The sequence below is a fragment of the Pantherophis guttatus genome, chromosome 1 (assembly GCF_059756535.1).
Source record: "Pantherophis guttatus breed Tessera chromosome 1, ASM5975653v1, whole genome shotgun sequence".
Classification (NCBI taxonomy): Eukaryota; Metazoa; Chordata; class Lepidosauria; order Squamata; family Colubridae; genus Pantherophis; species Pantherophis guttatus.
The window spans coordinates 166,822,292-166,835,197 of NC_142063.1; the positions used below are offsets into that span (position 1 = coordinate 166,822,292).

The window sequence follows — 12,906 nt, forward strand, 5'->3', positions numbered from 1 at the left end:
CTTCTTGGAAGAGTATGGAAGTATTTAAATAGTATTGTTCTGTCAAAAAGAACATTTTAGGAAGACTACAGGTCAGAGTTATGACAATTCAATCCAATAGTCATTTGAAATTGCAGTATATGCTGCACCCATATGTCTTTGAAAATGTTGCCAAAAATGATATGAAAGTTGCTGCCTAGTCCACCGATCAAGAGTGGATTGAGTGATATAAAAGGGGTAGGATGAGCAATGCAAAAAGGTAGGATCAAGAATTTCTCTCCCCTCCCCCTCCCCCCCAATTTCAGGGGAACAATTACTGATGGTTAATCAGTATGGTTAATCAGGATGGTTAATACCAACTTTTTTATTTCCATGCCATGGAAATCATCTCAAGGAAATCGAATGGCTTTAAAATACATTTAGTAGGATACATGTAGCCTACTCATTCCACTATAGACAATGCAACTAGAATAAAAGTTGAATGTTTTACTTATTTATTTCAGGTACTCTAGAAATCAGAGCACAAAGCTTTTGATCACACGGGGAAGCAAGCCATATCACTGAGCTTCAGGATACCATCTTATCTTCCATGGAAGCTAGGAAGAAGAGATGGGCTCTGCCTGCTAAAATATAATAGGGAAAGCAATCTTTTTATACAATCTTCATTAATTTTATTGTTTTTATATTTTTGGTTTTTATATACTGTAAGCTCATCAGAGTTGTTTGGATAGTGAGAGGGATAGCATATAAATTTAATAAATACATAAATAAATAGTAGTCCAAAAGAGCAATTTACCACATTGTCATTATGCAACAAGTAATATTCCTCCAGCTTTTCTATGGGGGAAGAGAGCTCTTCTTTGCTCACTGCCAAAGCCACAAGAATTTCAATTGGATATTTCCCGTTTTATTCTTTTCTCTAGAGTATAGGGAGGGCCATACTTCTCAATCCCTCTAATAGCATTAATACTGCAGTACAAATTCAGCCTGTCTTTTAAACCAATGATAGCTGGAGGGCAAAGACTTATTACAATGATGATCAAAGGATCGTATTTGACAGCTGTATCATTCCATGTTCTCTCCTGAGTTATTTAAACTGAGCACCACATTCCTGTGTTGGGATTCTTCTTCCTCCACCAAGATGATCACACAAACTGATTATAAACAATGACATAACAAAGTCACCAAAATGATTCTTTGGAACATCTGTAAAAATTATTATGTACCAGTAATGAAAAATTGGTGGAAACAGATTTGGAAAAAGTAGTTGAAAAATGACCAGGTGGAAATATTATAGGATTTCTGAATACAAACTGATAAAGTTCTTTCACTATTTCACTGTAGCTGAAAAGAAGAAAATGTGGATAATTGATGTGGCAATACCAGAGGATGGTAGAAGATAAAGAATTGGAAAAAATCACAAAGTATCAAGATCTGAAAACTAAAACAGAAAGATTATGGCATAAACTAGCCATGGTGGTCCTGGTTATTGGCACACAGAGTGCCATACCAAAAAAATCATGGACAGCACTTAGAAAATATGCACATTGATAAAATTTCCATCTGTCAATTACAGAAGGACCTCATATATACTATGCCAATACATTATGACAACCTAGAGAAGTATTCAATGCACATAAAGGCCAATATCAGTTAAAGAATTGATGGCTGTGATTTCACATTGTTGCAAACAGATAATAATAGAGTGGTACTTTGGTAGTCATCAGTACATGGTTCCGGGAGGCGCAATGAGTACCAAAAATAATGAGTACTAAACAAATTTTCCCCATCACTTCAATAAGTCACAAGACAGATGACGTTGGCAAGTTCTAGTTTGTGTGTTAAGTACCAAACAAACGAGTACCTGGATAAATTTTTTGTGTAAAAATGTATTGAGTACTAAATTGGATGTGTTTCAAAGTAGTTGAGTACCAAGGTACCTCTGTATTAAATTTATCAGACTTGAACTCTCTAATCTTGCAAAAAAAAAAACAACCCATGCTGCTTGGAACAGCGTATGTTTTTAATGCTACCTTAATAATTATTAGGTTCTTGGTTAGGATTTGAGTTAATAATACAGCACGGAAACGGCATTGGTGGCGTTGGTTGATGATCTCTGGAGGGCTCGGGACAGGGGTTGCTCCTCTGTCCTGGTCCTGTTAGATCTCTCAGCGGCTTTTGATACCATCGACCATGGTATCATGCTGCACCGGTTGGAAGAGTTGGGGGTGGGAGGCACCGTACTACGGTGGTTCTCCTCCTTTCTCTCCGACCGGTCGCAGTCTGTGTTGACAGGGGGGCAGAGGTCGACCCCGAGGCCCCTCATATATGGGGTGCCGCAGGGGTCGGTCCTCTCGCCCCTTTTGTTCAACATTTATGTAAAGCCGCTGGGCAAGATCATCCGTGGTTTCGGGGTGAAGTACCATCAGTATGCTGACGACACCCAGCTGTACATCTCCACCCTGGACCACCCCAACGATGCCCTTGAAGTGATGTCCCGGTGCCTGGAGGCCGTACGGATCTGGATGGGGAGAAACAGGCTCAGGCTCAACTCATCCAAGACTGAGTGGATGTGGTTTCCGACATCCCGATATAGTCAGCTGGTGCCATCGCTGACTATTGGGGGCGAATCATTGGCCCCCACGGAAAGGGCTCGCAACTTGGGCGACTAGACTTACTTTGATTTCCTTTTCTGGTTTCTTATCTGCTTGATCCAGTTCCTTTTGCTTACTATTTCTTTCCATTTTTCTACAGTTTGAATAACACTACTTGCCTCAAAACTGAATAATAAAATACGCATATGTAGCAATTCACTGCTTACCTACCAATATTTCTCAATCAGCAGATTTATATTGCCATTGTCTCTTGCCTGATAAGATTTTGAGAGGATATAAATTCCAGGGAATACTAAAACTCATTGCAAAGATACTAAGCATTCCTCTAGAAATGTTACACACATATATACATTCTGTGTTATCAGAGGACTTACGTTCCATGAAATAGGGACCAGGTTCAATTCGCCATATGATCTGCCCTTTCTGTGTTCCAGTCACACCACGGTTTTTGGAATCCCAGAAATTTGCTGGTGAGTTCTCATCTGAAAGGGGGAAAAATCTATTAAAATATGACATCTATATCTTAGTGTTATGGAAATTAATTCATGTTACAACAACTGAAAGCCTGAAACTTTATTTCAGCCACAGATTGCAATGGATGAATGAACATCTCCCATGGAAACTTCCCTAAAGAGTTAAAATAGCGAAATCAGTATCAAGATAAATGGATAAATAAATATAATATTTTGCATTTCAAGGATGATCTCTCTCTCTCTCTCTCTTTCTCTCTCTCTCACACACACACACACACACACTAGGTAAGATCACAACTAAGATTTAATTAATCTCATTCCTCTGAGAGCAAATCTGTTCATTCTCAGTATTTTGGGCAAATGAAATAACTGTTTTTTCCCTAAAAAAATCATTGCACAAAAGATTCCCCTTTGACAAAGCTCAAAATGAATAATGTGCCAAATATAATAGAATTCCTCCAGTTTTTAGACAGAGGAAGGAAATGTTTATATTTTTACCACTTGCCATAGTGACTCTGAGTGACTAACAAAACCTTACAAACATCAATCAACAAAACTAAAATAAAAAGCATTCTGCTCAGCTACAACATCATCCATTCCCAAGAAAGGCACATCTAACTTTCCAATCCAAATGAAAAAAGGGTTTTAATGCTTTCTGAAAGCCAGCAGGTTTTGGGGCCAATAAAGTCTTGGTGAGAATCACTCCAGAGGGTGTATGCTATACCTTTCCAAGTTAAGACTTTTTAGATCTAACTAGATAATATTGACACAACAAAGAGACTGGGGCATGCCCAGTCTGTGGAAGGGACTATATAATTGGAGTTATATAGTTATATAATAGGCAGTCCAGCAAATAATCCAGTCTTGTGTCATGTAAGGCTTTATAAATGATAATCAGCACCCTGAATTGCACGTTGTAACCTATTGAGAGATATAAGCTTGCAAAGCAGTGATGTTTCATGGGCTTGCCACAGTATGCCCATAACTACTCATGAGTGGTCTTTAAGGTCACCACATATAAAACACACATTAATGTAATCAAGCTGGGAGATGAATAAGGCATCCGTGATAACAAGTAGAGCCTTCTGGTTTATGAACAGGAACAATTAGCAAACCATTTGAAGTTGTGCAAAGGCCCTCCTGGCCACAGCTGCCACCTGCACCTCAACAAGAGCCAAGAAGACCCTTAAATCGATGCTTCTGAGCAATGTAGTAAAGCCTCCTTCTTAGATATGACAAAGCAGCAACCTGTGAAATGTTTCACTAAAGGCATAATTGCACTTCAGTATTAGACGGTAAATCCCTCTGCCCTGGCATACACAAGAGCCAACAACAGCAGCAGTTTTCTCGGTTGAAGCTCCAGAAAAAGGCATCAAAAATAGTAACAGAAGGCATTGCTTGGTCATTAGAAGCTCACTACTATATGTACCTTTCAAGATGGGAGCTCCCTGCTAGTCCATAATCTTTTCTAAATCATAATATACGGTAAATGTGTTGATGAAAAGATTAAATTGTTCCAATCTTTGAATAGATTTGGGGAGGGGGATTCTTTTCTACTGTTTTTCCCTAAGGAAGACTTAGGGAAGAGATTGTTTACAGAATATGCTTGGAAACAATATCTATCTGTCCCAGATCTCCATTATATCTGTCATATATTTTCTTTTTATGTACACTGAGAGCATATGCACCAAGACAAATTCCTTGTGTGTCCAATCACAATTGGCCAATACAAAATTCTATTCTATTCCATTCCATTCCATTCCATTCCATTCCATTCTATAGTACTTCTATGAGCTGCATAAAGGGGATTTCAATACATGGATTTTATCAGAGCAGGAATAATGTTATCATCATCTGCCAAAATGCTTGATAGTGGATTGAGTTCCAGAAAGTGAATGAGGTGAGCCTTTTAAGTTTTTCTATTATTGTCACAGATTGACATTCAGGAATGTCAGGAATTCTCTGAACGGGGAAAGTAACACAGCAGAGACTTCTCGTGGTTCCTTCATTGTTGAGTATAAATATTAAGACTCTTTTATATTTATTTTAAAAACCAAACATTGCATTTGAGTTCTGAAGGTGTTATATTAATGTTTACTGAATTTTAAAATTTGTACAGTACCTATTGCAGGCATATAAAGTGTTTTTAGATAACTGAGATTTATGATGCTCTGCAGTATTGGATAGTAAATATTTAAAAAGTTCCATTGGCTGAAAGGCCCTTGTGATTCCAGAGAAGTAGAAACCACAGAATATGTGGTTCTTCTCTCCTGGTTCCCTACACCAATCTTTTGCTATTTACGCCCAGCTGCCATGGCCAAAGCAGAAGCACCTCACTGCTTTTGATGTCTCCTTTTCGGACCCAATTTCTCTAGCAAACATTTAGTACTTTTTTCATTCTTTCTGAAGGCAGCGCAGCTTTCTGAAGGCTGTGCTGTCTATGCAAAAGCGCACTGTCTTTAAAACCTCTTCTTCCAAAGACAGCACAGCTTTGTGAAGATAGCAGTGTCTTCAGAAAGAAGGAATAGAATTAGAAAAGTATGAAACATTTGCTGGAGAAGCTGGGTCCAAAAAGGAGGATGAAAGATCTGTGGGGGGAACTGGGAGAGAAGGCAGCTGGGTGAATGAATGTTTGCTGGCCTGGTTGCTGGGCTGGACTGAGGAGCAAATGAATGCTTGCTAACTGGTGCTGGGGAGCCATGTGGAGTTGGGGAGAGAAGGCAGCTGGGTAAACGAATGCTTGTTTGCACTTGCTGGAGCAGGCTGGGGTAGCTGAGGCTTCCGGGTGCATTGCAAGCAACCACAGACTTTATTAACCTAGGAGGCTCAATTTGATTTTTTTTGTTTGTTCAATTTCTGTGGCCGTCCATCTCAGTCAATGACTCTGAGTGGCTTACAATTCATGGGAAAGAAATTCTCTAAAAGCATTCACATTTCAAATTACTACTAAAAATGAAAAAGAAACAAATCTGTAACAAATCTGTAATAATTACAAATAGGATGCAAAAAGGAAAAATCTCATATGAAACTGGAAATTGTTGCCTACTGGGTTAAATTAATCTATTCTTTGCTGTCTTCATTGTAAAGATTATCTTGCTGAAGGAAATATTTGTCTTTTAAACTGGATTGACTATATTTGTTTTCTTTTATTGGTATGCATTAATCATGTTTTCAATATCTTATCATAAGAGATCTATTTGATGAGTTTTTCTTATGGTTAAGAATGGTTTGTCTATTGAATAAAAGCCATTTGAATGTGAGACTATAACTGTAGAATGTGTAATCTCTGAATTATAGTCAATAGTTTTGTAGCATCTGTGAAATCATCCAATAAATTGAGAAAAAAACTTGTTCAATATGCAATTATAATTTGGTAGGCCAATTCATCCAAGCATCCTCCAATAATTAAACTCTGGTTCAGTCCATATAGACTATTATTTTTCAAAGTGGTAAGAACTTCCTTATAACATTTTGGCTCCAACATAAATAGCTTTTTGCAATTTATGTAATCCTAGTAGGATTAAACACTAATTAAATTGATTTCCTTCTTTCAGTCATTACCTCCATTGCTATTAAAACTAATGCTGTGAATAAGATGGACAGCAAAGGACCATTTCTGTTCCCAATGGAACAAAATGAATCTGGGGGAGAGAATTTCATTTAATTTGCTATAGAAAAAAATAATTAGGAACAAAACTTTTTAAACTTTAACACACATAGGCATTAAGAGACAGGAAAAGGAAACAATAGCTCTTGTATAACAGTTCCACTGTGCTTTTTAGTTATACAGTAGCTATATTATGGTTGTAAGAAGAATGAATGCATAATTAATCAATTCCTAAGAGAACAGTGTTCCACTCTTCTTGAAAAGTATTTTCTATACAGATTCTTACTTCTTCTTCAAGGCAGATGCTATCATCACCCTACCATATTAATTGAGCCATAATTTCATTAAGTGAAACTTCATTATTTTTACATATTTTTTTTTAATTTGATTTATATGCCACCCTTCTCCGGAGACTCAGGGCGGCTTACAATGCGCTAAGTAATAGCCTTCATTCTTTTGTATATTTATACAAAGTCAGCTTATTGCCCCCACAACTGGGTCCTCAATTTACCTACCTTAGAAAGGATGGAAGGCTGAGTCAACCTTGAGCCTGGTGAGATTTGAACCTGCGGTAATTGCAGGCAGCTGTTCTTAATAACAGGGTGCTTTAGACCACTGTACTACTAAGGCTCATTCTAACATCTTTAAGTGAAAATTCAAAATAAATACTTTCAAAACATCATCTCATAGTCAGAAATAAGGCAGAAGTAAGAATCACAGAACCAAAGAAAGAGCCACAGAAATATAGCCTAACCTTATTAAATATATACCTGAACCTGTTAAAGCAATGCCAAGATAAACAAATAAAAATAATAATTATAAATAAATAAAATTGGTCTTGGAATGGAGCTGTGAGATTCTAGAGTTCCGATTCTCATTTTCACTATGAGACATTTATTACTTTCTATTGGGAGAGCTCCAGGACTCCATCATCCAGTAGCTGCTATCTTGTATTTTTTCTAGATTTTTTTCATCTTTTTTTCAGTTCACAAAAAAAGCATTTTAAAGGAACAGCAGAGCACCAGTAGTACTATATTTTCTCTTTAAATGATTGTCAAAATCAATTTATTACAGTTCAGCACATCTTGTAGCGTACATATTATATATACCACTACAAAATCATAATGCATTATTAATTTGAAAAACAAATCTGTCTGTTAACTACTGCTGAACATGTTGCTAAAATGTTGATGTCACAAATGTGATTGTAATCATTTTAAAAAAAATTAGCATTATTGAATTATCAGGTTCTTATTGGAAGTCCAGCTATTATGATATCATGTCAGCCTTTCATTTTAAAAATTCCACTTTTTTTCCTTTCAAATCTTCTTCACAGCCCTACTTTATGTGTTAATAAGTTCCAGAAACTAAAAAAGACTTCTGAATTGGTATGCCTAGAACTATGCTGTTAAGTTTCTTTTAACAGCATTCTTCACTGTTCTTTTTCTGCCTTACCTGATTTATCCTGTGTTGGGGGTATCATGCGCCAACACCTTCGTTCAAATTAATGTCAGGTTAATTATCTGGAGATGACCTAGCAAGGAAGTCTCTTCTTTATGGTTTCTGTTATCCATATGACAGTTCTTTTCTCCATTTTAAATACAGCTGACTTCTTGAAAAAGGAAACTTGGTACTGTGCTGAACCATCACTGGCATCATGATGAGTTCACTGGAGAAGTATTTCTGCATTTGTCATCTTCCTTTGGAGGATGTTAGATTTGGAGTTCTAAAAACGTTTTTTGAATACTAAAGAAATGTTGTTGCTTTTGATAGCAACTGTAACTACAGAGCCAACTGCTTTTGGTGCTCTAAAACAAAGATGAAGTAGTTTGTTCTTCAGATTAGTTTATTTGTAGCCACTCCCATTTGAAGGACACAGGATACAAAGTCTCCAGCCTCCCTCAACTTCCTTCCTTTACTGTTTTCCATGGAAGAGTTTGGGAGAATTAATAAACAGGATTTTTAAAAAACAAACATAAACGATAACTGCATTAGTCAGAGAAAGCAACAAATGAACCATCAATCTTTCATATTTATTGCATCACTGCTTTGATATTAGAGAAGTAATGTAATTCTGATCTTCCTGGCTGCTAAATTTCTCAACAGTTCTAGTGTGCAGACACGTAAACAGATTAGTAAATAGAACGTCTCTATTTTAATCAAGATCTTGGCCTATACATGGTTCTCACCAACACTGCCTAATTGAAGTAAAACCCTGTCAAGGCAAAAGACATTATGAGCCAAACACATTTTATGTTTCAAAGATATCCATTTTGGCTACAGTAGAAAAGAAATGAATCTGTAATATTGGAAACATCTGGTGATCATTAAGGTCCCTAAAATGCTCAAATGTTCCATCAAAGTAATTTCACTGGAAATATTTTAAAGAAGAAAGCAAAGAGCTTGAATCTTCTGTTTCCCACAACCCACCAGTGAGCCAGATTTCCCTGTAGACCAACTGAGAGATCAACAGCTGTGGACCAGTTGGCAAAAACCATCATTTTGTCCAGTTAAATCTACCAGGGAGTAACTGCCCCAAATCCCACACATTTGGGGAGGTTTGTTGGTGGGATGGGGTTAGGACAAGGAGGTGCTGCTCTCTGTAGCAGTGCCAACATTGTGGAACAGCCTCTCTATAAAGTTCAGGCTGGCTCTTTGTTAGTCATTCAGAAACTTTTGAAGACTGAGCTGTTCCAGACATTCTTCCCCTGATTTAATGTTGCTATTTTTATCTTTATCCTCACTTATTTTTATTTTGTATGGTTTCACTTTTGTATAGTTGTTTTTATCTCTGTTATTGTGGATGTTTTAATTAGTTCACTTCCTATGTTAAGCCAAGAATCTTTTTTCATTGTGTGGTGGCATAGAAATAGGCTTAATTAATGCTGTAAATACTGTAGTTCTCAACTTGCAAAGACTTGAGCTTTGCTCCTTAAGTAAAGTACCAGCTCGCAAGATGTTTGGGGATACTTTGGCAGATAGTAGTCATAACACAATGTATAATTGCAGGGGTCTGCCAAACACAATGTGTGCAATGTGATTTTGATACACACAGTATGCATATCATCTTGTGCTTCTCCTATGCCTACATTTTATTGTAGTATAAACTATATTTCATGTCATAATATGTTTGTCAGACGTGACCTAGCATTCTATAAGCTCCTAATATATCAAGAAAAGAACAGGATAGAGCAGTGTTTCTCAACTTAAGCAACTTTAAGATGTGTGGACTTTAACTCCCAGAATTCCCAGCCAACATGCTACAGATTGCCATCAAACCTCAGATCAAGTACCTTTGAAATGGAACAGTTTCAGACCAATAAAACACAAGTATAAAATTTAAAGGTGCAAAAAAAATGAAAAAAATAATAATGAGAAAAGGGTATCAATTAATAATAATAATAATAATAATAATAATAATAATAATAATAATAATAATAATAATAATAATAATAATTTTATTTCTATACCGCCCTTCTCCCGAAGGACTCAGGGCGGTGTACAGCCTGTTTAAAAACACAAACAAAACAACAATATAAAATTTAAAATAATTAAATAAAGTGGCTTTAAATTTAAATTTAAATTAAATTCTACAAGCCGTAGCTATTGCTAGAAACTTTACAGCTTCTTTCCAAGTTAGATCTTGTCAAAGGAACATCATAATTTCATTCAAAAATAACAACAAAAAAAGCGTCTTTCAACATGTAAAAAACAAGAAAAAAAATCAAGAAAATAATTGGTCCTTTAGTTGGAGAAAATAGCAAGAAGGTGATATGCAACAAGGAGGAAGCAGAACTACAGTACTTAACTCGTTTTTTACATCTGTCTTTACACAAAGGGAGAAAACAGTCCATCAAAAACAGCACCACAAAAAACAAATTAGGAACACAAAATAGGGAAGAAAATGGTAAGTGAGCACTTGTCTACCCTAGATGAGTTCAAATCACCAGGACCAGATGGATTACACCCCAAGGTTCTGAAGAAACTGGCAGATGAGATCTCAGAACCACTGAACTATATCTTTCAAAGATCCTGGAGCACTGGGGAACTGTCAGAGGACTGGAAGAGAGCTGATGTAGTTCCCATATTCAAAAAAGAGGGGAAAATAGATCCAGGAAACTACAGACCTATCAGCCTGACCTCAATACCAGGGGAAGATTCTGGAAAAGATAATCAAGCAACGAATCAGCAAACACCTAGAAGCAAACAAAGTAATAACCAAAAGCCAACATGGGTTTGTCAAAAATAGATCATGCCAGACTAATCTTAGTGCATTCTTTGAGAAAGTGACAAAATTAGTGGACCAGAGGAATGCTGTTGATATAATTTACTGGGACTTCAGTAAGGCATTTGACAAAGTAGACCATAACCTGCTACTTGATAAAATAGAAGCATGTGAGTTAGACAGCATCACCACCAGATGGATTCATAACTGGCTGACCAACCACACTCAATGTGTACTCCTCAATAGAACTGCATCTACATGGAGGGGGGTATGCAGTGGGGTACCCCAGGGCTCTGTTTTAGTCCAGTACTCTTCAACATATTCATCAATGTTTTGGACAAGGGGATAGATGGGGAACTCATCAGATTTGCAGATGACACCAAGATAGCAGGAATAGCCAACACTCCGGAAGATGGGCTTAAGATACAGAAGGATCTTGACAGACTTGAACATTGGGCGCTATCTAACAAAATGAAATTCAATAGTGAAAAAAGTAAGTTTCTACATTTAGGCAAGAAAAACAAAATGCACAGGTACAGTATATGTGGCACCTTGCTCAATAGTGGTGACTGTGAGAGGGATCTTGGCGTCCTAGTGGACACTCATTTAAATATGAGCCAGCAGTATGCTGCAGCGGCCAAAAAAGCCAACACAGTTCTAGGCTGCATAAACAGAGGGATGGAATCAAGATCACGTGAAGTGTTAATACCACTTTACAATACCTTGGTAAGGCTACATTTGGAATACTGCATCCAATTTTGGTCACCACAATGTAAAAAAGATGTTAAAACTCTAGAAAGCGTGCAGAGAAGAGCAACAAAGATAATTAGGGGACTCGAGGATAAAAATATAAAGAATAGTTCCTGGAACTGGATATGTCTAGTCTTATGAAAAGAAGGACTAGGGGTGACATGATAGCACTGTTCCGATATCTCAGGGGCTGCCACAAAGAAGATGGAGCCAAACTATTCTCCAAAGCACCTGAGGGTAGAACAAGAAGCAATGGGTGGAAACTAATCAAGGAGAGAAGCAACTTAGAACTAAGGATAAATTTTCTGACAGTTAGAACAATTAATCAGTGGAACAACTTGCTTCCAGAAGTTGTAAATACTCCAAAACTGGAAGTTTTTAAGAAGAGATTAGATAACCATTTGTCTGAAGTGGTATAGGGTTTCCTGCCTAAGCAGGGGGTTGGACTAAAGACCTCCAAGGTCCCTTCCAACTCTGTTATTCTAAATTCTAAATAATTTCTTGCTCAAACAGATACGGTAGCTAAATTTTCTGACACTTAGGTTTATGAATACCAGACACTATGTGTGATATATGAGCTATTGACTCAACTTCTGCTCTATTCCAGAGTCTAATATCTTTGCCTATAAACTTCATTATATGTAAATGAAGGTAAAAAAAAAATCTAGGCATTTAGGAAGGCCTACTTGGATTACAGATAAAATGACTGCATCATCCACATATGAAAGAATTGAAATAGGACTAGTATAGATGAGTGTGGAAGGGAAGAAATTCTGGCTTACAAAAGGACTACAATAGTGTCATTTAAATGAAAATTAAACTATCATAGGACTTGAATATAGCCCCTATTCTGTTTGAGTATCAGAATGGGGATGGCAAGAAGGTCATTAAAATTGGCTCTAATCTGCATGACAGAGTTTTGATGTAACAAAATAATCAACCTGAAAAAACAATGATCAATGGATATTATGACTGATTTCCTCCACTGTCTCTCACAGTGAGTTAATAAATGGCTTAAATCAATAAGGGTAACATAGAGACTGCTCCCAGAAGGGTGTAAAAATGTAAATGTATAAAACTATATGTTGATCTATGGTGGGATATCCTGATCTAAGACCTGCTTGTATGAGAGTCAAAATATTCTCTGAATATATCCAATCTAAAAATTAATGGTAGAGAAATTGGGCATAAACTTTGCTAATTATTGATTATAAGCTGAATAGAAGTTTATCAGTTATTTTTGCCTTTCTCCTTTCT

At 36.8% G+C, this 12,906-nt stretch overlaps 1 protein-coding gene across 2 annotated transcripts in view; it reads right to left on the minus strand.

Annotated features, from left to right (window-relative positions):
• Window positions 1-12,906, minus strand: part of HECW2 (HECT, C2 and WW domain containing E3 ubiquitin protein ligase 2) — a 164,018-nt gene that overhangs the window by 81,229 nt on the left and 69,883 nt on the right. For both annotated transcript variants that reach the window (XM_034429840.3, XM_087882131.1), the window contains one exon: window positions 2,969-3,076. In XM_034429840.3, coding sequence (XP_034285731.2) covers window positions 2,969-3,076 — 108 coding nt within the window. The remainder of the gene's footprint in view (window positions 1-2,968; window positions 3,077-12,906) is intronic.